The 24,604-nt window shown below is 45.3% G+C and overlaps 1 protein-coding gene across 1 annotated transcript in view; it reads left to right on the plus strand.

Moving 5' to 3' along the window:
* Positions 1-3,246: 3,246 nt before the first annotated feature.
* LOC131264742 (acid sphingomyelinase-like phosphodiesterase 3a) overlaps positions 3,247-24,604 on the plus strand; it is a 55,175-nt gene continuing 33,817 nt past the window's right edge. Inside the window, exons 1-2 of the mRNA XM_058267012.1 lie at positions 3,247-3,382; positions 23,355-23,423. Of these exons, the coding sequence (XP_058122995.1) occupies positions 3,247-3,382; positions 23,355-23,423 (205 nt within the window). The remainder of the gene's footprint in view (positions 3,383-23,354; positions 23,424-24,604) is intronic.

Consider the following 24,604-nt stretch of genomic DNA (forward strand, 5'->3'; position numbering starts at 1 on the left):
CTTGGGCTTGACGTGGTCGTACGATGGTGGTTGCGGTAGTTTGGCGTTTTATCTATAACTGCAATCTCTTCCGCCCGCACCGAAGCCGGTCCGAGAGGTCGGTGAAGTAATTCGCGCGTGTTTTTCGGGAGGGTTCGCCTGCCTTTGTCTGTCGTGAAAACACAAAAATCCCCCCGTCCCAGTCGCACCCAAACCCTCCGTCTGCATCCTGCTGGGCCGGCTTTGTGCGGCAATTATGCTTCCCGGTGATTTGGGCTTCACATGAACCCATCGGAAAACGGACGAGGCGGACGCTGAACCATCGACAGCCGGGGTTGGATCGAAATGATGCGGAATAAATGGATATGATTTGTTTTGCAAGGCTCAATTTAGGCCACAAATTGCATGGCATAATGAACGGCACTGGGTTTCCACTGGGTATAACGAACCAGTCCGGCCAGGCAGTGCCGGATCAGACGGAAGGCTGAGATTATTTCGTAATTTTCGGTGAAAGATAAACATGGCGTTGGTTTAATAAAGAAATGAGGTTTACGATGGGATACGCAGGCTTGCTATTTTCTGATTATGTCATTATGCCGGTAATTTCGTTGCCAAGGATCGCGCAAACATATGCTTTCCTAGCCTTAGGCAGATGTTTGTTTGGAAAAATCGCAAAAATGAATGCAGGAAAGAGAACATTCCTTTTCGAGTGTTTATAAAAAAAAAATAAAAAAAATAAAAAAAAACATGTAAAAGTCCATCCTACAGCAAGTCAGATAAAAACGGTATTATTCTTTATCTCCGAGTGAAATATCGATGCTAATGGTTGTGCCCCTACATCTGTTACCCATTAGCCGCGATGGTATTAAGAATGACAAATGTTCCACATCGGCACGGCGCAATGCGCAACGGTTTCTTCGATTACGCTGGCGCACGGGGAATAATGTACACCTTTTTACAACCCCTTTGGAGGACGCAAACAAAATAAAAATAAAAAAAAACAAAACTGCCACTCGATAAGACGATCGGCTGCGCCGTTTCGATGGCAAACGAGCAGCGCGCCGTGAGGTCTGGCCATGCTCATCAAGATAATGAAAGTTTATTGAATTGTGCCCCACCATGCGGAGGATGCCATGGTGGTGAACGCCATGGAAACGGACCCACCCGGGACCGCCACTTTCCCGAAACCCATTCTGATCGGTGTGTTGATGCTATTTTTCTTTATTTTTCCTCGTGCGTTTTTTTGGTTGCTTTGTCCCATGGGCTTGAAAGCCAGTGGACCATAAAAAGTTTTGCCCCATTCGTGGCGCAATGAAAAAAAAAGGAAAAGAAAAGAGTGGGGTGTAGAATCGTAAACGGGGCAAACATCCCGTGGCCTCCCATTAAAGTCTTAGCTAGTAGCAAAATTAATTCAACCTTCATTAAAACAAAACTAATGAAAAGTGTTTCTCGACCGTCCCCTCGCTTTGCTGTTGATTGTTGATTTTGTTTAAGAATTTTTCCTTCTCTCTCTCTCTCTCTCTCTTTCCAGATGCGTTGCAAGGACCAAAGGAACGGATCGCCAGGGGAAAGTTGGCCACGTTTAGCGCAAACGAACGAGCGGTGGAAATGTTTGAGCAGTTAAAAAATTCCTACGCAACGACAAACAGTTAAATGCAAACTATATCAACGGTTCCCTTTTTGCTATCGAGCGCCAAAAACAGAGGCAATAATCGTAATCAACCACTTAAAAACGAACCCTCCGGCGTGGCGAGAGTGGTTTGAGCGTTTGCGGGGGTTTTTTCGAACATTTGCCAACGGTTTCCGTACATCCCTCGTCGAAGTGCTTGGTTAAACAGAAGCAAACACCAAAAAACCCACACTGAGCGTTAAATAAAGAAAAACAGTTTGTGAAAATTCCATCGCACAGGAATGGCAACATCAAAAACTCCTTTTCCACGCATTCGGTCGGTTCCATTCCTTTTCGACGGCTTGGTTGGCCTTCAACCGGCACCGCACTGCACTGGTCTGACCCATAAAATATTAAACCTACTGCTATCACGAAAGTTCGATTATTTTTAGTAGCTCTAACGACTTCGTGCGTGCATGAGAACGTGCGTTTGATGGCAGCGTTTGCGAGTCGGTTTTCTTACGAAATTTCTTCTTCCCAATTCAAGCGCAAACGATGGTATCATGTTTTGTTTCTCCCGCTTTTCTCACGGCAGCGCTTTCGCTTTAGATATCACACCTCCCGGAACCGGTTGGTTAGCCGCAGCCAATTGGATAGCTTTTTAATTTTTAATCGAGAACGTTTATTCCTTCCGGCAGGCGCGTGTCCCAGTGACGAGCGGTTGGAAGGGAGGGAGGGTTGGAAAACTTCCGGTGCTTTATTTTTCCTCCCTTTCCATAACGTGCGTCACCGATTCGTTCGGCCCGAAACATTCGAGCGAAGCCCAAAGAAAGCGTTGGCGAAGTGAAATTGTTTGTTTGGGTAACGGAACCGGAAAGTTTTTTTCCCGGAAAATAAAATACTTGAAAACACCTTCTTAGGGCGATGGAAAGGACCCCCAAGATGGTGAGAGGGGAAGATTTGAGAATAATTTCAACAACAAACAAAACTCCATCCACGACTCGTCGCCGCACGCAGCCAATCAAAGCTGCTCAAAAGTGATTGAAAGTGAAATCGCCACGTGCAAGTAATTTCATTTATTTTCTTTCGTCCATTGTTATCGTGCAGCTGGAAGCAGCGGATCAAAAGAAAAGCCCGTCTAGCGGCCAGCTCGTGCGTGAAGAAACAGTGAGTGAGCAAGAACAGGGGCGGTGGAGTGGAGCAAAGTTTTCCGAGTCAGAACCTCATCGGCACCACCCGGAGCGAAGCTAAGCAGCCAGTGTTTGTGATTTACTTGTGTGTACGTGCTTGTGTGCTTCAAGTGGGAAGGGAAGGACATAGGGCGTTTAAATTGTTGCGTTGTAGAAGTTTCCCGATATTTATTATTGATACAATCCGGGAAAATATACCCGATCGGAAAGTTTCGTCGATCGCCTTAGGCGTCGCCTCGGAAGGAAAATAAGTTCGGTGTGAATCGGTGAGCAGAAAACTAGCTTTGAAATCCAGTGCTGTAACACGGTGCATCTGAACAACATTTGTACTGTCCAAGAAGCAGCATTGTAGTGCCGTAGCATAGCAGCATAGCAGTAGATAGTGCCCACCGGAAGCGGAACAGCTACTCACGTCAGTGCGTCGGATGCGGTCAGCGGAAAGATCTGCATCGTTTCAATGTTGATTACATGAAACATAATGGATATCCTGGGACACTTACAATGGACCTCAATAGGCTATTGAAGGTCTTCCCGGGCATAGCGTTAACATGGGTTTGCTTCCTGGTCGCAGCATGCTGTGTTAAGCTAACCGACGCACGTGTAGGTGAGTGTTTCATACGATTGCGTATACTAAGTGTATCGCTTAACACATAACAATTAATTCGGTCGGTGAATAAATCTCTACAACAATAAAATATCACAACGATTTGTAGTACAATGCCAAAACTCAAATTAAAGAAATGAACTGGTTGTAGCGGAATTGCTATGTTCGCTACATGGTTTCCCTTTAACCGTATCTTCAAATAATTTTGATGTTGATATTTTGTGCATTTAATGTGCCAATTGTAGCCAAAGTAGACACAAAAGTTCGTAGGAAAAGTCATAGAGTCATATAGAATGATAAAATGAACATTCGTAGAAAGGCTGAAGCCTGAAAAATCTCTTATTAATTCCCAGTATTCAATACACAATATCACAAATGTTGTCGTTTTCTCTGTAACTTTGCAAATTAAGTGATATTTTTACAACAAAGATAAAAACGAGAAGAATTAAATTGTAAAACTGTATGCCGCCGTCTTAATTTGAGTAATGATTCCATCGAATTTAAAGATGACTTAATGTTCATTGCAACATGATTTACAACATGCTATGGAAATAAGGTAAAATAAAAACGAGAAAAGGAAATAATTTTAGACTCATGCAACAAGACAAAATTGTATGTAAATTCAAAGTTATTGAACATCCCTTGTGCTACAACATAGAAAAACGAGCCGCAATGTATGCATGACAATGACGTTCGTTTTTGTCATTGAACCATTGTGGTTGACTTCATGTCGCTTTATAAATACGATACAAAAAAATAATAGCGGATTGTTACATAATATTAAACAAAAAGGGCTTCTTCTTCTTCTTCTTTGCGTAACGACCTCTTGGTCATGCCTGCCCGTTAAGGGCTTACGAAACTTGTTTCCCTGTTGTACGTGGATAGTCAGTCCTCTCGTACAGGTCTGACAAACAAAAACAAAAGGGCTAAACATGCTAATTAGATCATATTATAAACAAAATGCTTTTGTCCAAATTTACCCTCTCAATCGTAAAACAGTTTTAACTCTACATCATCATCGGAAACACTGGCCGAGAAGTCTGGTTGACGTCGATGGAGATTGAACTTTTCAATGAAGATTGGAGATCAACCCGATGTACATTGTTTTAGGGTATCTGATGTTCTTTTATATACGTATTAATAATAATTAAAACGGAACAAACACGCATATAAAACAATTACTATCTCATTATATGTAACTAAATTTGGTGGGAATGTAAAACCTCATTGTCAGTTTCATTAGATGTCGAATATTGAAATCAATGAGAATGGGTTTTTTAAACGACCACACGATTATTCTGTTTGTAAAATTGTCTGTCGATACTGTCCTACACTCGACAAATTGAACAAAATGATATATGACAATGTTTATTTTCCCTAATTGAATACATTAATAGCTTTCATTAAAGAAAACAATCATTCGTGGTTGATTCTGTATAACCCTCAATAAACCAGAATAAAATGCATTTTCCTTGCATCGTTTGCTCATGCACACCGTATATCATTGAAATCTCATGGTATGTGAGTAGATAGAAACAGTAGAGCAACTCACCAACATCATCAAACCATTGATGATTATTAATGTAGCTCGGCAAGCAAATCACGCCCAGCTCATTAGTATTCCGAATTAACATTGACCAAGGAACAATATCCCGGTTCGATAGAAAATATTCAAAGCATCCCCTGCTACTCTTTGATGCCGGTAAACGAAAGTGAGTGGAATTGTAAAGCATGAACGCAAGAAAAGCCCTTGGCAAATGACGCATAAGCTGCCTCGAAAACGAAACGTGGGCCCGTGGCACCAGAGGAACCCGTGCGTCCGAGCAGCAGACAGCCATGGATTTAGCATGACGAGCTGCTGAGCTTGATGCTCATTAAAATTGCATTTGTTAAGTGAAAACCCCCCCGTCCCCGGCGGGTGGCACCGCGGTCGCTTCGTTTTGCATCGAGTTTCATTACAGTTTCCGACGAAAAATAACAACACAAGACTGGTTCGATAATGCTCCGTGGAGCTGGTCGGGTTTTGCGGAGGAACAATCGATTGACATAAATCATTGATGGGCATGCTGCTGCCGTTCCGAGCCGAACGGTGGAAGCTGATGTGTGCGAGTTTTTCCCCGCGACGGTGATGCGATTCGGCGATCCGATCTTGGTGGCTTTTTGATTTGGTCCCGTGAGACCAAAGCCATCTGCAGCCTCCGGTGATGGTTAGCCGTGGGAAGTACTGCAGAATCATATTCCCCCATTCACACGCACACACACACACAAGCACATACTACACGGTGATGGTGATGATGACGACGGTGGCGGCCCGGGCTGATCGCCTTCGCGTCGTTCAGTGAACTGTCATGTTCACCAGTGCACGAGGATGATGTTTTCTCATCCATATTGCAGATGAACAACGCGAGAGCCCGCGCTCGTTGCGGTCGCTGCTGGTCTAATTCTGCTTCATAAATATTAAACTGAAAAACTTTCCGGCAATTTCCTGATCCTTTCGCTGCCGCTTTCCGTTATGTTGTTACGCTCCAAGTTGGGGCGGGGAAGGCACTTTTCCCGGTGCATGTCAGCCCTCGCCACACACCTCCATCGTCTCCATCGTCTTGCGTGCGTGGTTCGGTACCATTAGCCTGGACGTTTATGTGCCGCTGCGTTTTTTTCTCTTCTTCTTCCTTTCCTCCCCTTCTTCTTGCATCCTCCTTTCAACTCCAATGTTTGTGTTGACATTTTCCCGCATTATCCTCTCCGCAAACTCGCTAACCTCGGGGAACCGTTCGATGCTGCATTTTCTTTTTCCCTTCTTTCCTACGCGTGGCTACCAATTTCCCTTGGCAAGCCGAATGGGTTCCGGTGTGCGACTGGGATGAAGGAAAAACGACCGTGTGTCGTGTGAGGAGTAGGGGAAATACGTGAATCGAATCGAAGCCGAACGTGCTCAGTGAGCGGTGGACGGATTGCGCTGGATCCGCTTCCAGTATTTATGCCGAGCGGAAATTAATTGTATGCGTCGCATAACTATTTCACAATTGTCGTTTGTACAACGTTTTTCCCGCGGGGTGTGGGAGAATTAAAAGGCATTCCGTCTGTTTTGCGTTATTATTGCGGTTTCGTTTATTATGTTTTTTGAGACGTAACGTACAGAATGTGGGTGTTCAGGAAAATCATAATTTGCCACTCGGATTGGTCTGTTCTAGTGTTGTGCCTTATGAATCTTTCACCTAAGATTCATTCAGATGGATTCATGAATCTTTGGGGATTCGAATATACAAACGTTAATTAATCTTTCGAAACTTTAATAAATCTTCATGATTTTTTACGAATCTCCATGATTATTTTATTGGCGTGAATCATGCTACATAAAAAGGGGTCCTTTTATCCAAGTTTTGCTTATCAGTTTTCATTAGTTGATGCATCTTTGGGACTCATGAATCTCTCATTGATAGATTCATGAATCTCTGAAACGCAAAGAATCTGAGTTACACAATTCTAGTCTGTTCTGTTCTTTGGCGATCACAAATAAGAACTCTGAAAGAGAAAACGAAGGGAAAGAAAACTATATTGTCAGAAAAATGTAGCATAAAAGAAGATAACAAAACACGGAATGTCAAAGGAAGTTTGACCCTCAGCTGATGTAATTGAGGACAAAGTAGCTTCCTTTTAATTTTTGTTTTCCATTTTCCCATGACAAAGCTTCCGTTCCGCTGAAACAACCTCGAATAGGGATGGCATTTCCATTCAACTATCTACTTCATTGAAAACAACGGTCACCCGGTTGTGCTTTTCCGTTCCATTTGCCGTGTTGCGACCCTCGCGGTTCCCCGTTTCCACGGCGTCCGGTTTCCCGGAGAAAAAGTTCTCCACACCTCCGGGCGACGGAAGGACGCTACTGAACAGGAACTTGGATCGATCGATAGGCTGTTGAGCCGTTTCGATTGGCAATGGAAATCGTGTGCGTCGCGTTTTCCCCACCCCAAGCCAACGAGGTGGGGGGGCGAAGAAAAATCGAACCACCGAGCGTCGAGGGTGTTTATCTCAACGATGTGATGACGACGGGCATTTTCTCACTGCCTCAGCCTCGTTTTCCACACAATTATACTCTCCCGGTTGGTTGTTTTTTGCTTGCTTCACCTTCTTCGCCACTTCGGTTGTTGTGTTTCCTGTTCGCTCGCTTGTAGCACCCAATTGGTCTGCTCGTTTGTGTATGAAATTTTACGGTAATTTTCGATAAATGATTATGTTCGTACGTGCACAGAAATCATTACCATTCAATGGCCGACGTAGTAGCGCGTGGGTATGTTTGTATATATGGTTTTGTGTGTGTGGCTGCCGGTGGTTGCGTGAGGGTCGTAGCGGTCCTGCCTTAGTTCCGTACGTTCGTGACCGAGTCCTCGGGAGTGTGTCCCCAGACGACAACACTGCTTGATCAGCGGTTCTTTGATTGGACCGTTTATTGAAAATCAGTAGGTCGTTGGTATTTACTTTTATGCCGGCAGGTGAGATGAATTTTAATTGTGGGGATCATAGCGATGCCAAGTATGATTAAAAGGGGAACGATTCTAAGATAATCAAACAATCGTCAAAATAATGTTGGAAATAAGAATAAATAAGGTTAGATATTTGGGGCCGTACAAGAAAGAAATCAGACACCATGATTTGCTAACAAAATTTATCGAACTAGAAGGTTTGTATTTTCGGTATGGGTTGATTTAATGCGCAATATGGTTGATAAGAAAAAAGCAGATACTTCCTTTTTGAACTTACAGCGTCAATATTTTCCATTTTATCGAGCTTAAGTAGTAACCGTTTAGGTAAACCGATGCCCCAATGTACAACCAAGCCTTTCGCAGCTGATTGACATCCCAAATCAAACCGACTGATCTTTTCTGCCCCCACGCCGTCTCGTTCTTTCCATCAATTCGTCAAAGCAACTGTCACCCATCAGCCAGTGACATATCATGCACCATTTGTGATAGACCAAAGAAATAAGCCGCAGCACACGCTTTGACAGCTCGCCAATCAGTCAGACGCTCATCATTCATGCGTGCGTTAGAAATGAGTTTTATTCCGTAGGTCTGCGTAAGTGTCGATTATTTTTTTTGTGCTCATTTGATGTATAAGAATTGATATTGGAACTTATTTTGGTACAAGACAAGGTTTCTCGTCAATTAAATTATGATCAACCATTAAGGGAGAGTACAACGTCCAATCTACATTTTTGGGGATGAGCAAAAATGTGAGTCGTATTTCGTTGAATTTGCATTAGAGACATCGACCGAGTCACAGTTTCATATGACACGGTTCTATTCGTTAAATCTTTCCAACTTTGCCAAAAATTGCTAGCACCACCAACTGAGCCGGAATAAGGCGACAAACACGGGTAGAGTATGAAAATAAAATCAAAAAAATAGTACTCGCCTAAGCCGACGCCATCAGCAATACACACCGGTAGAGCGAATGTTTTGCCCCTACGCCATGCAAAACACTCCTTGCGTCCTTGCAGAAAGTTTTGCTTCCCATGGCACATCGTAACGTCGTGCTCCGAAATTCGGAGAACGATGTCACGACACCAGATCGCCAGCGGCATGTGGGGAAAAACGAGGCATCGCTAAATTCATAAACTCGACGAATCCATTTTCTGCCATTTCGTTATTCGATGAAAGGCCGCTGGGAAGCCTCCTGGGGGGGGTGCTCGAAACCACTCGGTTCGCGTTTCCATTTTGTTTTAGATTGCAATTTTTTAGGCATTCGCGACTTTTTGTTTTACCCTTTTTCGGCCAGCCAACACCATACATTTTCATTTGGGATTTCAAAGACAATTCTTTTATGTTCGGTACCATTTTTCGATACGATATGCGCATTCAGGTTTTTGCATGCTCGGGATTGTACATTTTTCGGAGTGCTTTAAATCCTTTCGACGACGGAACTGTTCCCGTGCGCTATTGGCCCCGTGGACAGATTGTTTCTGTGTAGGTTTGCGCTTTTTGCTTAATTTTCGTTTTTCGAACCGATCCCGAGCTGGATTGGCTTGTGACCTTGCCTTCTGCCGCGTTGTCAGTTTGAACATTTGTTTCGGGACCATTTTAATGAAAAACGAAACAACGATTATCTCTCACGCCGGGAACGGGAAAAATAAAATGCAATTCGTATTTGTTTCCGAGCGGACATCACCCGCCGAGCGAATCGCCGAATGGTGACGTGGGATTCAACCATTTAACAGTGGATATAGCTTTTTCTTCCGTTTTCATCCTTTTGCCACGACCTCGGCCAATCGGTGCCGGTGTCATCAAAAAGTGATTCTCGGTGGATCAAGGTTTTCCATAGGGTATGCGAATTAAATTATTGCGTGTGAGAATCGGACAAACCCGTTCCAACCGTTGCGTTTCTGTGGTTGGAAAAGTCGAATCCGATGAGCATTTGGCGGCGTGGCGAAAAAATATGATAGCAAAAGTTATTATTAAAATGCATCGATGCAAAAATGTATGGATGACTGTGGGACAGACATTTGTCCAGCTGGTTCGCTTTTATTGCCCTTCCAAGTTGATTGTATTTGCATTTTTGCTTTGTGCAAGGTAATATTTCTCCAAATTGCTTCAGGCCATGGCGAAATGACTGGTTTATACGTAAAATGACAAATCAATTTAAAGATTTTGTCAATAACGGTAATAAATGATAGAACGATAGTGAGCAGAGTAAGTGAAATTAATGTAAATATGGACAAGTGTAATATTTCAATTATGATTGATTTGTACAAATATTTTGTTACGTCTGCATAAAATCATCAAACAACTGTTCGAAAAATTTTATTTAAATTTAAACTACTACTCACTACTAAACAGACTTGCATAGTATGAGATTGTTCAAATTCCATTCACAAACCAAAAGCCAAACGTTTCTTGGAAAAGTTCTATAATAAATCTATCCTTTGAAAACGGATGCTTAATGTGAGGTCCTTCTAGAAATGTTTCATAAACACTGTTTCAAGCAGCCTTGAACCTATCAATATCGGCAAAAATAAACACTCGCAAGGAGCAATTGCAAAACATCCGCAAAACCACAGGGAAGCAATCAACAACCCAAAACGCCTCCTGGGGGCAATATGTGGCGAAGGCAGTGGGCGGTAATGTGCTGTGCTGCGAGTCGGAAAACCACCGGAAAGTAGCTCACTTTGTCAGCCATCTGCACTGGAGCCTCTCCTCCCCCACTTGACGCCGATGCCGATCCGAACCGCTGGAAACTGATCGACCAAAAACAAACCGAACCGAAAGAGGGGATAGAGTATAGAGCACAAACAACCGGAATGGAAATCACAGCCCTACCGTTAAGGCCTTGAGCTCGAAATGCCGTGCGGGTGGCACCGTCCCCACGTTCACCACCCCATCGTTCCTTCCCGATCACAATAGGAAAGACGCGGCAGGCGGTGACAGACGGAAACTGATTTAAATAACAATCTGCTCCTATCGAACGACCTCTGCAATTTTCAGGGAAAATGAGCGTACCGAGAGCGTACGTACGGTGGGCAGCGGTGGGGTTGGTAGGTGGGTAACAACAAGGCTGTGAAAAACACAAACAAACGGTTATGTAAGGAAGAAAAATTCCACCCGATTCGGAGGAAAAGCACAGAATGACAGAAAAGGAAGCGTGCCGAGAGAAGGAACTAAGCAAGGTCTCCCCTGGCGTCCTCCAGCCTGGAAATCGTTTGGAGTTGGAACAAAACCTAAAATCAGCGAAACGATGATTTTCCGGTCTCGTTTACGTTTCGTTTGTTTTGAATCGAGTGAAATTGTTTCCTGGGGAGGTCGTATACGGTCGCCGAGAACGAGCCCGAAAGCCATACGATTATTCATGCACGAGCAAGGGCACACGTCCTCCCGCAGACCTACCTGGAATGTTTGAAGATGAGGGAAAAAAACAGTGGCAAACAGCAAGCATCCTCCCCGATCGATACGTTTATTTGGCAAGGGGAATAAACTTTTGGTAAACCTCTTAGCTCGGTTCTTTGCCGACGTTCTAGGCTTTGAGCAGTGAGGTTGGTCACGGCGTGCATACACATGGAGGACAATCGCAAGATCATCAAATTCTCATTTACCACCTCCTAGGCCCTTCTGCCTGTCTTCCACTATTCCTACCCCATTTTCCTTTGCTGGGGGGGAAAGAAATAGTCAAGTGCCAGTAAAACATTCCGCAGATAAACCTTACCCAGGTTTGGTCTAATCTTTGTTTAATCGAATTGTCTATTTGGGGTGTGTCATACTTTCGGGCTTTAGGAGCTACCCGGGCTAGGGCATTTCTCGGAAGCTCAATCTCCTGATCTCCGCCGATGGACAACAAGCTGGGCCGGGAAAAGGATCCTTCAGCACACCCACTAAGCCCACACCGGTTAAGGACCCACTCGTTGGCCGCACTCTTCATAAGCCTCTAAGTGTCACTTGATACTGGATCAAACTAATAAACGATTCTCTCGGGTGTCCCATCGATTGTCAACCGAGCCCGAGCGCTCGAAATGGAGGCTGGTTCTGCGAAATATCGCTCCTCCTTCTCCACCTGCGGGTTCCAATGAAGCAGACATTCTTCCATGCCCCCGTCGCCTTAGCGAAAAATCTATCATGGCACGTTACGCCGGTACGCCTACGGAAGCCCTACCGCATTCCCCGGAACGACACGCTTCCGGGTGCCTCACCCGGGTGGATTGATGTACGTTTCTTAATTTATTCAAATTTGATTCTCTAATGTCGTTATTATTCAAATGCTCGTTATTTATTGGCTCGATGGATCCCCGGCATCCTTTGGCATTCCGATGTTTGTCGAGGTCGATCCGCCACGATATCGTGCTGCAGCATTTTCCCTTCTGCTCCAGCGGGAGGTCCTGTGGTGGGTTGCAAATGGCCGACTGCAGTCACCGAGAGCAGGCGGCAGCAGATGAGGCTCTCCCTTCGCACAGATTCCGAGGTCGTACCCGAAGTGGGTGGCTCGAGTGAAGTACGGAATTTATGAGACAAGATTATTAATTGCGTAATTTGTTGGCTACGGTTCGGCATCTCCCGCCTTGACGGCTTTCGGCTTTTCTTTGCGGATAAAAACTGCTCGACGCGAAAGAGCGATCGTCAGCGAGAGGATGCGTTCGTCCGCGTCATCGTCGTTGATCTAAATCGTGACGGAATTTTCATAACGGAGTGGAACGAGGGACTGGAGCAAACAAGGATAGATGGAGAGAAGGAACGAAGCAAAAACACTCCGCGCGATGCCATCCATCGTCGCTGATGTCTCGATAATTGGGGAATTGAACGTGCGAACGAGGAGCCTTGGCTGAAGCCGTGGCTGATCAGCGAGATAATGATGATATTGTTGACGACGAGGACGATAATGATGTTGCTTTCATGCCCATGGGTTCGTTATGGGAGTGTGTCTCGGGCGAATTCCATGGAAATGATTGAGACGTATTGTTGGTTGGCTCTTCTAACGATTTTGTTTTTCCTGTTCCCGGTTTTTGACATGAATGATTTGCAAATGTCGAATTATGAATTCATCTGTTTCACAAGAACCTGTTAAAAATGGTTACAAGAGCTAGGTTCATTTTTAAATGTAAAGCTCTTGCCCTTACCCAATGTGTGTTCAAGCCCAGATATTGGTCAGCCTTTGAAATTTTATTGTTAAACTTATTTAAAAATTTGCATACTTCTTTTTTTTGAATTACGATCAACATACACATTTTGGTTTATTGTACTATGAATTGCTTTTTTAAAATTGTACTTAAAATTCATCCGGTCTTCAAATTATTTTAAAAGAGCTTAGTTTTACTGGCGTATTCTCTGAGTAACAAAAATAACTCAAAGGCTTTCAAGCAACAACCAGTCCATTACACAATCTTTGGTCATCTCTTTAAGAGATGTACGTTATTTACTTAGTAGCTGCCATCCTGTTAAGGAAAATCACTACGCATGTAAATATTTTAATCGCAATAAAGCCTCAATTTCCCTTTAGAAAAACGCGAGTTTGGACTAGACTCGCGATGCTAGGAAATTTAAGAACTGCTTCAAACTGTCAGATTATTCCTGTGTCACAACATTTGCCTTCCACGCGGAAAACATCCACACGCCCAACTGTCGCAATGTGTTGGCCAATGCGCCATCATACAAGATTCACAACAAGCCACCGAATGGTCCAACCATGAAAACCATCATGTAAAAAATTATGAATCAAAAAAGGCATACCCGACTGCCCCGACGGGGAAAATCGCCCCTTGCGCTGTTGTCATTGCAATTAAATTGAGCATGAAAGCCGGGTACACTTTCTGATTTTCCGAATCATTTTCTTTTCTCCCTCTGACACAAGGCTTCCCGGTGGTTTTTTGTCTTTTTGTTTCTATCTCATCCGCTTGCCACATGTAAAACCCCGTTTTTCCGCGCTGGTTTAAATGCGGGATAAACTGTGGAAAATGTGTTTCTGTGTGTGTTCGTGTGTGTGTCCTTATTATGGTCGGTAGGACTGTGGTTCGGTCGCTGACTTTAACGGAAACCAACATTTCCCACCAAGGCCAGTTGCCCATTTTCACATATAATCCATAGCATTAAACACTCATGCATACACACACAAACACATACGATGGCCATATGGATCATGGATCTGAAACCAGGTCTATGGAACACGTGCACGTGGAGGAAAGAAGCAAAACGAAAAACTCCATCGGCACACCAACCTGCTTTGAGGACGCCGGGAGAGGGGGAGGGGGAGAGAAAAAGGCGAATTAAAGGAAGACATTTTTCCAGCACAAAATCTCTGCAGTCACTTTTCACCGAGGCGTTCGGTGAGTCAGCTGAATCCAATTTTCACCACACGGCTACTGGACGTGAAAAGCGGCGACCAGAGTCGGTTGCGTTGGAAAAATCGCATGTGTATGTGAGGCTTAGTGGCCTTTTTTTCCCCAGCCCGTTCTCTCCCAACCGATCGAATGTACCCGATGTGCGAAGGGAGTAAAGGAAACCCCCGGCGTTTGGTTCTGCTGTCGGAGTTTACTGGACGAGCGGGCATGGTGCTGTCTTCTGCAATAGAATCTAAGGTAGAAGGGTTCATGCTTGCTGGGTGGGAGGGGAGGGGGTATCCTGCAGTGAAGCATCTATTCTGACCTGTCCGACGACGTAAGGTGGATTTTCCAGCCAGTTTTAACTCGGTACCAGAAAGCGGACTGGCCCTACAGGACGAGCCTTTCAATCTCAACTGGTGGAGCATCGTATGAAGATCTTTTTTTTTATTCCAACGCAGACAAAAGAACCAGACAATGACACAAACATACACACACACACAGACGTAGGGATGAGAAGAGTGACTGACAAATTTCTTGGCTGCAGTTCAACGTTCAGGATCTCCTGGTGCGGATGAGCGAGGCTGAGCAACACCGGGGTGTCGTCTTCCGTAGCCCAACCGACCAATTTTTCCGACCGGAAGCAAAGACACAATCGACCGTTACATGAGCTCACGAACAAAACACGTGCGGGGAACGCGTGGATCGAGGAGTAAAAATCGACCCGGAAACATACGAGACCTGAGCTGGTTGACCGACACGTTCAACAGAGATTTGCTGGTACTACGGTCTGCGCCAGACTCGGAGGCTCGAAGTTCGGGCAACACTCGACCGGGGCTAGAGACCTTAGTTCCGTCCACCCTCGGAGGCCGGAAAATGGGCGGAGAAGACAATTTTGTGGCATTAATTCGAGGTCAACGAGGAAACGATTGCTGCAGTGATTTATTCCTGATTCGCCTATTACAACGTCCTCTAGAAAAACGAACCCAGCTGGGGGAATGTAACACAACGGGGAGAGAGCCGGGTACACCGCCGGGTCGGTTGGTGGCATTTGTTCCGTTAGGTCGTTCGAGAGGTTTATGGGAATAATTGCTTACAGCAATTGGATTGAAGTAGGACGGACCGTGTTCAAGTCCGCCCCGTGCCCGAACCGGGTGGGACTCCAAAATTTGTTAAATTACTCCCCAGTTAGATTATTTTCGGTCGGAAAAGTTTATCGGACAAATTAGCCTAGGTCATAATTTACTGAACCGACACACAAACACACATACACCGCGCGTAAAACAGTGTCCCTTTGGTGTAGCGTTTCATTTCGGGTGTTGGTTAGAGCGGTTTTATCGCAGATAGATGACTTTTTCCAAGCTTCAATTTGGAATTCGACCTTCGTGTTTTTTGAAAGAGGGAGAGACAACTAGAGAGGGTGGGGGTATGAGTGAGTGAAGATGAAACAACACAGAGTGGAACTCCAGAACCTTCATCCCCCCGGGGTAGAGGATTATTTTGTAAAACCAAGCTCTCGCCAAAGCCAACCGACCAGCATTTAGGATGAAAAGTGTCCGCCTTGCTGTTCCTGCTGGAGCTGTTGGGCGATTTTCCAAGCTCTGGTACTTGTGTAACTACACTTGGCCTGGGTAGCAACGTACGAGCGTCGGAAAGCGCAGCGTTTTACGAACAGCCATAACTAAGCGGATCAGATTATCCGAGCAGGAATTAACACATCACTACGACGAGCGAACAGATGTCGAGCTATTCGATGCAGAGAAGGTACTTATATTTTTCCCCTCATTTGTGGTCTGCTCTTGGAATGGACCAGGTGCTCGTTTTAAATTCAAGTTGTCCAGAACACTCTTAGCCAGGGATTGAAGCAATCAGACCTGTAGCGCATGAGAGGTGCTGGAATGGAATATTGTTGAAAAAATTGATAAAGTAAAATGATTTCGAACAGAACCAGTAGCGAACTTGTCTAAGGCGATTTAACTGTTAACACTCTGAAAACCATCGTGGCTCATTTGCACCAAAAATGATTTTCAATAACTTTAGTGACAATAAGTTTATGTAAATCAAATTGTGCTGTTTTGTAAAAAAGTTAAAAAAGGTGAGAGTTGGGATGATTCAAGGACAACTCAACAATAGGCTTCAACAAATAAAAATAGCTAGTGCGCTCCTTATAGTAGCTGTCTTGTATATGACCGTCTCGCCACGATGTCTCGAGAAATATGACTCGTCAAATTAAAAGAATTCAATAATTTCACGAAACGATAAGAGCAGCCGACGAATGTTTTTTGGAAAATTAAAACAAATGCACCACAACTATCAATTAGTTAATCGCTGCTTGCAAAAGGTTAAAAACATGTGTTTTTCGAATCTTACTAAGCGATATCTTTTTACCGAATCCGCCTATAGAGAAATTGAAGAGGATAGGAAAAGGGGAAAACGCAATACTGTACAAGAGCCCAATTAATTTTAAATATAAACTGGCCATTTCAAGGGGTCTGCATGACCCTTGGTTGTGTGAAGAACCCAATTAATGTTGGCTAAGCATTGGCCATTCACGAACATTTGTGTTCCCAATATACCACAAATGACAACAACAGCTTTAAGGGGTCAGCATGACCCTTGGTTGTGATTTAATGATTATCACAAGTGCGAGTTAGTGTTAAAACAAGTGGATTAGAGGCATCATCAATAGTTATAAGCTCATTTTGACTGATTAAAAATAAGTGAATTGGATATTTAGAAATTACCAACAGATAAGCTTTTAACCAGAAGTGTATATGCAAAACACCACCTGGCCAATGGTGTGTAGCGGTTTGCTAAATCGTAGAACATGGTTCGCTGTTCGCTTCTCTCGCTTCGGAGGTGCATATGTCGAAGTTGAATCTTTTGCCTTGGCATTCCTTTTTCTTTATGATGATCGCATATGTTTTCACAAGTGAGAAAATGCACCTGAAACACCCCTCAAACACCGATAGCATGCCGAAATGGCAAAGGTTTCTGGGCGAGAAAAAAGAACAAGTAACCGTGTGTGTATGCATGTGGGTAAATCCTTTTCGACATAACAAAGTTGCACCCTCCTCGGTAAGCTCGTTACCGTCGATACCGATGAAAGGGCTGATGAAAATTTCCATTTTTAACATACCTTTTTATTTATCTTCACATGGTCGGCCAGCGGTTGTACGGAAGGGGAGGGCAGGAAGGGAACAGGACATACCAAGCTGGCGCACAGTTTACGAGGTGATGGTTGAGCATCAGCCCGAATGCACAAACGGTACCGAACCGAGCGAACACTAACGGGCTCTTCTTCCTGCTGATGCTGTTTCTGGACGGGATCACATGATTTTCAGATCAGCAGATGTTAACCTTTCACGAACCGTGCCCAACTTCGTGCCTTGGGGGGATGGTCCAGGAGCTGCACTGTTATTCGTGGACCGACACTGAAGCGCCAATCTCCACAAACCCTACTGCACCGCTGGCCCGCGTCTTCTCCTTCGTACCATCGACGTTTACGTCTCTCGATGACCGAGAATAAGTATCCGAAGGACCTTGAATATCGTATACCAACTCACACACGCCTTCTAAAAAAGGATGTTCTCCTGCTCGAGATGAAGACGATCGAAACTATGATACCGATGACGACGACGATGATGATGATGATGATGATGATGATGAGGAGGAGGAGGATGCTGACGTTGGTGCCACCGGGCGATGGTAGTGATTATGGGAGTGCAGCTAAAAATGACTTACCCGGGGTTTAGTTGTGCTACCATCAAGCGCACAGTTTACGACTAAAGGGAAGCGGGATTAAAGAAGCGATTTCGTAGCAGCGTTCATCAGACGTTTCGGTTCGGTCGATGTGGAGCTTTTTCCACCGGCGTCGAAATGCCAATGTGCCCACTTACACCTGCGGTATACAGCAAGGATTAGAGGGGGCTGGACGTATTCATGGAATTTGTGTCGGAGTGTCTTTTAGTATCACTGCGAGGAGGCATTTACGACAAAATTGAACCAGCTCGAGCTCCACATTGCAAAAACGGGTACGACTGGCAAATGGCAGTTTAATGTTTCAATTGATCTGGCGAAAGCTATCACCAGGGAACCGTTGGATCAAAATCTGCCATAAGCTTACGGTGAAGACTCAAGCGAGCAACCATCGCCTTTCAACGGTTTCGTCTGAACCCGTTCCATTCATGGCGACGCAAGGTGGAATGATCAAAGATGGCCCTTATCGTCGGTCGCTTGGCAACCGAACTGCGCAAGAATCAAACATCCTTGACAGCTGCTCTTGCAAGGGAAATACAAGACCCGAAACAGAAGCAGTTGGGTCGTAAAACCGGGAGCAGAAATCCTTTTCGCTGTTCCCGCCATCCCTTTAGCTGTGTGTGAAGAAATAAACAGGATAATTAAAGCTCCTCCGCGCGGGAGGATTAGTTTTACTGCCTCCCGTCCTGCTAGTACCTTGACTGTTGCGCGCCTTTTGCGTAATGTTTTCCCCCCAGCGGGCCAAAACCTTTTCGTCCCGTGCACCGAGATGAGATTGTGGCAAGAAAACCCCGACGGAGTGCTGCCATTTCACACCCCGTCAGTTTGTCGATGATGACAACTCGGCGGGTGCGCATGTGAAACGTGAGTATTTTAATCAACTTTGTTAATAAATGTGAATCCCAACCCGTGACAGGTGTTTTAATGGCATAAACACGATTACTTTTCCAGTCCCATCCCACCGGGTCCTTTAGTATTCGTGCGGGAAATAGGAGTCCCGAGACCGAAACTGAACCGTGGAGAATTTTCTCCCAGATCCCAGATACTGGCGGAATCCGAATTCGAGGTGAAAATGTTCGGAAAACAACTACCGATTGCAGGTTACTTGTGTGGCTTCCACCTCACAATGGGGTCACCGGCAGCAAGGATCAACAACTTTGAACTTTTCCTCCCCACCTTCGGCTTGCTGGATGGAAAATCGAAAGAAAATCCCAATCGAATTTCAAAGTTCGTAAGTAATGGAATAGTGTTCGACTCCCCCCGGGTTGGGAGACGCCGTGGCAGCTCGCCCTGGCCAGGTTCTTGGCTTCTCTTGGATAACAAAGGGCGGGGTTTCGTGAGAAAATAAACTACACGACCAACCCGCACCATAAACTACCCAATACAACTGCCTTCCAGCTGCTTCATTCCAAAATTCCTACACTCCCGGTGAGAACCATGACTCAAAGGGCCCCTTCTAGTGTACCAACCTAGTGTTTTGCCGCTTCCGGGTACAACTTCATCCGGCGTTTCTACTCCACTTCCGACGGCACCAGCGTACATGACAGATTCGTTCTCGTTTGCTTGGTGGCTTCAACATGCCCTCGATCACGTTTCCACGGAGCCAGCAATTCAATTAGATACCCGGGCCGCCGAAATCGGGGAAACCCGAGCGACGCGTAACAAAATTCGTTACGCGTCTTCCCACGCACGTGTAAGCGATATCCGAGTGATTGTTGCTCGGGATTATTTACGGGGGAGGAGAAACGGAGGGACGAGACGCCGGGACCAAAACCGTACGCGGTTGAGAAATTGAATTAGATTAATAAACGCAAAAGTTCCCCGTTTAATATCCTGGCGTCGAAGGGTCGCGCCGTTCCGGGTGCTTCCCGGGGCGGGAAGAATGGAAGCAAACGAAACACTTAGAGCAACGCTTGAAGGAGAGGCCTTTTCTTTCAAAGATTCCTACCGGAAGCAGAACGATCCGTACGAGCAAGGCGTCGTTGCTGCCTGAGCAAATTAAATTCTCCGACGTTCGGGTTCTATTTTTGGGTGTGTTGGTCTATGACTTTTGAGTGAAATTGTTCGCGGTTTCGCACGGGAAAACAAAACCGAAAGTCGATGCCAACATCTCATCATTAGATCAGTTTGCTGCAAAGCATTTCCATCCAAACTTCCCGACAGGCTCGTTCACGGCGCTTCGACGTTTGAAATGGCTCTTCCGACGATCAAACAACGGCGTGGCACGGGTGGATTGCTGTTATTTACTTTCTGCCTTACCACTCGCGCTCATTATGAAAATGGAAAACGTCTGCGAGTGTCTTTGGGGGGCGGAAAACCATCCCGACGTCTAGCTTTCCACCTCCCACGTGAGTAATCAGTATGCAAAAGGAAACAAAAGCATGAACTCTTGGTCGGCGTCGAGCGGGGGGAAAAAACGGCGACCAAGATTTATTCACGTACTTCAGCATCTCGTTATCTCTCAATCTCGTTTGATTTGAATGAAGATTGTGCGCTCTGGGGAAAGGAGGTAGAAAGAAAAACCTGCTCAACGGCCGAGAGAAGCTTCCCATCATCATCTCGAGGCCTCCGGCCCGGGGAGTTGTTTGAACAGATTGATCTCTTGATGACGGCAACAAAAATAAAAATATACATTATAATAAAACACAAGTAGGATGGAAATGATACGCAGTAGGTTCACTGAAGGACAGCCGTTTTCCCACTCGCTTCGTAATGCCGGCTTTTCCGTGGAAATGTTCCTGCAAAACGGATTCATTTGCGTCTGAACCCCCGCTATGGGGCGTGTGTGTGTCTGTGTGAAGGCTTTACCGGTAGGAGATATTCAGATAACAAGCTCGCCCCAACTAACGAGGGCAGCTCAGTCGGTGGAAAAAGCGGAGCTTAGTTTGTTTTTTCTCTGACATACCGTTCGACTTGATCCGCCTTTGGGGAACACTAGCTAAAGTTCTGCAAGACACATTTAAACCCTGATCCTGACTGATTGGAGGGATCAGGCACGAAGCGGGCGCACAGTTTTGAACTTGTTGCGTAATTTACACTCACTTTTGCGTTCGATTACCGATTTATGTCGATCTTCTCCAACACATGGAAGGGAGCAAGAAACCATCGGGGATCTAAAGTGTACCCCGATTCCTCGCACAACAATTCGTTGAGTAAGCAACGATGGAACCACCAACGGGCTGGCGATGGCTTACTGAAGAATTGGGAATTCTCTTAAAGGAACAACTTATATAGTAGCCCGTCGCGTGTCAATTTGGCTTTGGGTAAACCCTCGCGTTTTGTTTCGCTCATAGTTCAACACTTTAATCAAGAGCTCGCGCACGACGGTGGAGATTTATTCGCATTTGCTTTCGAGATGCGCTACACACACGCCACCGACATAAGCAGTTTGATCTATGGTGGCATATCAGTCGCAACCATGAACACACGCGCACATTGGCGCTCTTTTTCTTTCCTTGTGAGGCATAGGGTTTGTGAACGAAGGAAAGTCCATACAAATCCTCCCATAAACAATGTATCAGACACAGTGAAAGCAAGGATCTCTTCCATTTGTGTCCAACCAAAAAACCATTCTCAAAGTGTGCTCCCTCCAATTGCAATAACCCACCCCCACTATACCCTCCTTCTACAAATTCAGCCCCTCAGCGGGTTCCATTTTCTTGTTGCCAACTATAGCAGTCTGTGGTGGAATGAGTGCGCGAAACACAACAATGCACGAAATCACCTCGAGATTGTTTGCTTTGTCTGCGAGAGTGAAAAGCGCGCGCGTCGAAAGCCGATTGTTGGTTGAATTTCCACACGCACACACCCCTGGGGAAAAAAGGGCAAAAGAAATCGATGAACAAATTGGTTAGGCATAGTCTTTATTTACATTTCACCTTCGCACCCGCACTTTTCGTATCAGTTTGGTGCGGGCGAAAACGGCACGAACCGTGCTGTAAGTCTCCCCAATAAAGACCGGGCAGGAAGGAACCCAAAAAAAATCAGAGGAGAAAAGGAAAACAAAAGTACAAACAACCAAAGCATGCCAACACTGCCAAGCGAATGGCGTCCGGAGGTGGTAGCTGATGAACGATAGAGTCCTTTACAATACCTTTCGTCTTTTCGTTGCTCACGACCACATCAATAATGTACTCGCTTGTGTGGGAAAACCGGTGGGTGGGGAGGTGCCGGGGCGGCTGGGGATGAATCATGCGGGGCCAGGAAAATCCCTTTACGTTGCTAAGAGCATCAAATGTTACTGAGCGTCGATGTAGGTCCTCCCGTACCGTTTGTGAAGCGACGGGTTGAACATTTTTTCCTTTTTCTTACATTCTTCACTACATCACCAGCGTTTCCATTCCATTCTCCCGTTGGAATCTGGAAATCATATCAACATAACGCAATACCCGATGGTTTTTTTCGCAACCCCTCGCTCGGAAAATGGGAAGATGGAAGGTAGGAATTCTTTCGAATACGACACGGTTTGAATTTCTTCAAGATGAAACCGGGATACCCATCATCAAGCGGCAGCCTGATGGAAAATGTGTATTGAAGTTCCATTTGCTTCGCCCAAGTGGTTTCCAATCGATGGATTTGATGTTCCCGGAAATTTTCCTGTTTGCTCACTCGGGTTCTGCATTTTCTCTTTTGCAACTCCATATTTACCTCCACCAACAACATTCCCATCGCGGTGGTGATGGCTGCAGAAAAGATGATGGCATCGAAGCCTTGCCAATCGAATGGCGCTGCGATGGAACGTTGCTATCAATCGATTTTCGGAACCAATTATTCGCAACCAGCGCAGGAAGAATCGAACGGCGAAAGAGGACGTGGGCGAAAGCGGGTTTCCTACTGTTGCTCGCTCGCCCAAACACTCCAATCCGATCGGGAAGAAAAACATCTTCAGACAACCTTGAGCTCGGGCTCAAGGCACGGAATTCCGCTGGGAAAATCGAAAGGATTTTCATCGACAACGCTCCCGGTGGACCACCGTTTTTCCGATGTTCGATTATTTATTTACAACCTTGCCTTTTCTGTTCCCCGCCGCTTCACAAATACTTCCGCAGTCGGAAAAATTCCGAAGCGTTTTGTCAATCTTTTTTTTCCCGCTCTCCCACACACCTTAGAACGGAAGCGTCCTTTATCCGATTGTACCACTCAGGACGATCGTCAGACTATCGGGAAAACATAAATAACAGACACAGGTATCGGGGCAAGGAAAAGTTATCATCCGCTGGGAGAGTGAATAAATAAGATTCTAGTTAGTTTGCACACAAAAACAGGGAGGGAAGAAGGAGAGAAAGTCACGTTCGCCGGAGAAAAACCCCGGTGTTGCTTTACTGACTTAATATTTACAGTTCACACCGTACCACGACCATCTCAACGTAGAGTTCGTTTCGCATATTTTCATGGACGATTTCTTTCCATTCTCCTCAACAGGCTACTTCTGGCACATAACGGATTTACATTTGGACACGGCGTACAACACCAAGGGCGATACATTTCGAAGTAAGTATTTTTCCTCCAATCGTATGTGCCGGTGTGTGTTTGTGTATGTGTGCCACTCTTCGGTATCTATCCCAATTCCCAGCACCTTGCGCCTCTCCAAACCCATCCCTGGTCGATGATAATGGAACGCTTGACTAGTAGTGGGGTGCTTTTTACGATAACAATACCGCCATGCTCTCGAGCACATGTGCTTGTGGAGCATATCTTTACGGACCGGTGAATACAATACAGGAGAAAAATGGACTCGAAACACTATTTATCGACGGATTTCTTCCACCACGGAAAAGCGCTTACCACCTGCAGACGGTGGAGCTAAGTGTGCTGCAAGAAAGGCATTAGCGCCGAGACCCACCGAATTCCGAACACGGAGCGCGAAAGGGAAAGAAAAACACCTCAAGTGTAAGGTTTCAACTCGACGGGTCTGATTTTTGGTCCAGCCGGTGATGTATTGGTGTTCAGCATCGCATCGCCGCGTTCCCAGGGATGTAAAAGAGCAAACAAAATGTGAAGAAAAGTGTGGAATTCGTGAACACAATGCAAGGATGGAGTTTTATTTTGTGGAAACGATTTCCATGGGCTTTTCCATGCATGAAAAGATAGCTTGTGCCACCGCCCTTAAGTGGAGCATTTCCGAGGGTTTCCTAACGCAGGTAGAATGTTGTAATTCGTCCCAAGTGAGGGAGAAACCGAGTGTAGGCCAGACTTTACATTGTGAATAGCGCTCAGATGGAAAATCATGCACAATAATGTTGATCGATTCCGAAGCACTTCACAATCGATACAAAAATGTAACGCAATTTTCTCGCTAGCATATGATCGAATTAGGAAAATGGAAGATTCATTCATGTGGTTTACATGAGACATTATTTTACCCAAATTTTTTGGGAAAATTATTCGTCCACTGCACCTTTTGTTGATGTAACATTTACATCTCATTGAATCGCCTATTAGGCCGGAATAATATTCATTCAATGTCGGGTCCGGAAAATCATCTTGAGTATTCCGGGCATCTTTACGGGTCACTGCACGGTCAACGTGCACTGCAAGCGTAAAGCCTCACTTCGGTACCGGATCCTACCAAAAGGGATGCTTTAAATGCCCCAAATCCCATACGATGATTAGGACCGGTAAACATGCAAATCGATTCAATGAACCGTCATCGTTGTGTGGCATGAATTTAT

This window comes from Anopheles coustani, chromosome 2, assembly GCF_943734705.1.
Source record: "Anopheles coustani chromosome 2, idAnoCousDA_361_x.2, whole genome shotgun sequence".
NCBI classification, from domain to species: Eukaryota; Metazoa; Arthropoda; class Insecta; order Diptera; family Culicidae; genus Anopheles; species Anopheles coustani.